This window comes from Lactuca virosa, chromosome 4 (genome assembly GCF_052849685.1).
Source record: "Lactuca virosa cultivar CGN04683 chromosome 4, Lactuca_virosa_CGN04683_v6, whole genome shotgun sequence".
NCBI lineage: Eukaryota > Viridiplantae > Streptophyta > Magnoliopsida > Asterales > Asteraceae > Lactuca > Lactuca virosa.
Window position 1 is genome coordinate 488,396,352 of NC_136429.1, and position 3,238 is coordinate 488,399,589.

At 34.7% G+C, this 3,238-nt stretch overlaps 1 protein-coding gene across 1 annotated transcript; it reads left to right on the forward strand.

Annotated features, from left to right (window-relative positions):
• The first annotated feature begins 255 nt into the window (after positions 1-255).
• LOC145106921 (uncharacterized) lies at positions 256-1,326 on the forward strand. The gene is made up of 3 exons (XM_079043836.1): positions 256-340; positions 575-578; positions 681-1,326. The coding sequence occupies exons 1-3, from the start codon at positions 256-258 to the stop codon at positions 1,324-1,326; spliced, it is 735 nt and encodes a 244-aa protein (XP_078899962.1).
• The last annotated feature ends 1,912 nt before the right edge of the window (positions 1,327-3,238 follow it).

Consider the following 3,238-nt stretch of genomic DNA (forward strand, 5'->3'; position numbering starts at 1 on the left):
AGTATGATTATCACACGTTGGTCAATGACGACCCAAGGGTCGTAAAGCGCGTTGATCGCAGGTTTTCCATCAACGGTGATCTCGGATTCAGGGGCATTGATGGAACCGCCGATATGAAGCATTATGCTTTAATAAGAAAAGAGGGGGAGCATCTGGTTTTTCCAAACAAGGTAAATAGAAGAGGAGATCTTGATTCTTATCATGTGGTAGAGTGTATTCATCGAAAATGAGTTATTAGAGGAAGATGAGGCAGACATGGAGAAAACAAATCGCAGGGGAGGAAGAAGAAACGAGACAAAAGGGGAAAAGAATGGTCGCAAGAAAAGATTACTATTATTAGGCATATGATACCATGAATGGATTTACTTTCTATGCCCTACAAGAATGGATAGGCATACATTTTATAATTGAGAAAAGTTACAAAATACCAGTGGCGGCCCTCGGGTGGTGCCGGCGGTGCGGTCACACCAGGCCTCCGATTTTAGGGGGCCTCTGATTTTTAGGATAATTTATAGTTATAGTACTGGTATTTTTGTAAAATCTATTTTTATGTTTTATCAATAAATAAAATTAGCCCGGTAACTTTTGGTTCCAATTTTAGATGCATTTTAACATTTGGCCTCTGATGCGTTTTAATTACCGAAACAAAGTCTCACTTTAAAATCATTGTTAACTACAAGGTGGGAAGGTAGGATTGAAAGTGTGAAAGCCATAGTTACTCAAGCTCCTGAAATAGTAAAAGCTCTGCATAAACTTGTTGAAGAAGAGACAGACATAAAGATCATAAGTGAAGCTACTTGTCTAGCAGAGTATGAACTTGGCGGATTTGACTTTATAACAGGTATGGTTATATGGTATCATATATTGGCTAAAGTAAATAACTTGAGCAAACAACTTCAGTCTGAGACTATGCGTATTGATGAGGCAATGAGTAGTGTGGGAGCACTTATTGAGTTTTTTAAACACTATACAGAGAATGGGTTTGGGAAGGCTTTGGATTGTGCGAGAGCTATAGCTTCTGATTTGGAAATTTATCCAGTGTTTGTTGAGAAAAATAATAAAAGAAAAGTTGTTAAAAAAAGACATTTTGATGAGAATGACATTGGGTCATCAGAGCCGGTACATGAACTTTCACCTCAAGAGTCATTTAGGATTCAATATTTTGTGTACATAGTTGATCAAGCTATTGGTTCATTGGAGCGAAGGTTTCAACAATACAAACAATATGAAGACATTTTTGGTTTCTTATTCACAACAGAAAAGTTGAAGTCAATGAATACTAGCGAGTTAAAGTCATGTTGCAAAAATCTGGAAAATAGGCTGTAAAATGGTCATATCTCAGACATTAATGTTGATGAATTATTCAACAAACTGGAGTTGTTACAAAAACATTTACCGGTTGAACACAATACAGCTAACGGAATACTAAATTTCCTAAAAATGATGAACACTTATCCAGTTTCTTGTCTAGCATACAGAATATTGTTGACTGTTCCTATTACAGTTGCATCAACGGAAAAAAGTTTTTTCAAAACTAAAGCTTTTAAAATATTATTTGCGCTCGACCATGCCTCAAGAGAGATTAAACGCTTTGGCATTGATTTCGATTGAGAACGAGTTTCTTGATTATGAAAGTCTCATAGATGAATTTTCTTCTAAAAATGCTAGAAGTTCAATGTTTAGAAAATAGTAATGCGTTGTTTTTTTTTTTGTTGTTGAAAAGTTGTTTATAACAGTTTTACAGTTTTATTTGATTACTAATGAGTGATGAAGACATTATTTTGTGGTAGTGAATTAATGAGATGTTGTTTAGCAACTTTATGTTTTGAATTAGTGGTAGCAAATGTAGTTAATAATATTTACAAGAAATTTTTGTGGGGCCTCATTTTAGTTTTTGCACAAGGCCTCCGAAATGTCAGGGTCGGGCCTGCAAAATACATACATGAAGAATATTAGAAATACATAAATGGAACAACAATTAAATGAAAAATATAATTACAATGGTATATTAACAATAAGAATAAAAAGAAATGTATTTACGGGACCTTGTGATATACATGAACAATGAAATGAGCTAAAAAGAAAAAACATGATAGTTGATGAGCAAGTTGTGCTCTTTAATACAAACTATGGATACAAGAAATGTTAATTGACAATTAAAATGTCAATTTAGCCGTACAAACGTTTCATATTTATTTTAAAAGGTCCCTAACATTTTTTTTCTTTCTAGAGGCATAAATTGGAGTTCAACCTATTAACTTGGTCACCAAACGTAAAGTTACCGATAAACTATGACACATAATAATTTGATTTGAATTGGTTGTCTCTTCAGAGCCTATGTGGCTGCCAAATCATCACCAAAGGCTTCAATTTTGACCGTTGGGATCTGGCTTCCTCTAAACCGGTCAACAAGTTCATATGATGGCTTCGGTGGCCGGTAATCACAATCGATGTTCACTCTTTTTCTCACTTCAGTCGGACCAAAATATATGCTAATACACTAAAATTTGGTTCACTGCTCTTGATTAGGTGAGGGAAAAGTAACAAAATTCCAATTTTACCCAAGGCATCTTCATCTCTTCATATTCAGCAAATGGAATCAGATCATCGACTCTCGTCTCCCTCCTCCCATGTTCTGTGTCTATGTATTCTTCTTATCTGTGTTTTCTTCTTCTCTTGTGATTTCATATATGTGTTTCCTATCTACTTCTCCTTCTTCATGCATGTAATTTCATTGTCATGGTCGAAATCAAGAGATTTAACCAATATTGGTTTATTTTATAACCAATGATTTCTAGTAGATAAAATTACTCTACCGATACTGATTTACTAATATGTCAGACTGTAAATTCTATCTTTTTTCATAAAAATTGATAGACTCCATTGGCCCTTTTGTAGATTCTATATGATGAAATTAGAATTCCAATTCCACATTACACATACTTTGGGTCTTAATCAGTTGTCAGGCGAAGATAGTAAGAACTTGGATTCCCATTTGCTTTGAGTATTTTTCATTACATTTACACTCGCTTTGTGATCACATTATTATTTTCACCAGTAACCCAAAATATAAAAGTAAAAATCGACATTGAAATCAACTTACATGTGTGTGTGTGATAGAGAGAGAGAGGCTAAGAGGGAGAAAGAGGGGAGAGAGAGAGAGAGAGAGAGAGAGAGAGAGAGAGGTGACACACTGCTTAATATCAAACTATTCAAGCCAGTCTAATAAGTTCAGGCT

Coding starts and splice junctions, on each gene's coding strand:
- LOC145106921 (XM_079043836.1), top strand. CDS start 256: ATGGAGAAAACAAATCGCAGGGGAGGAAGAAGAAACGAGACAAAAGGG.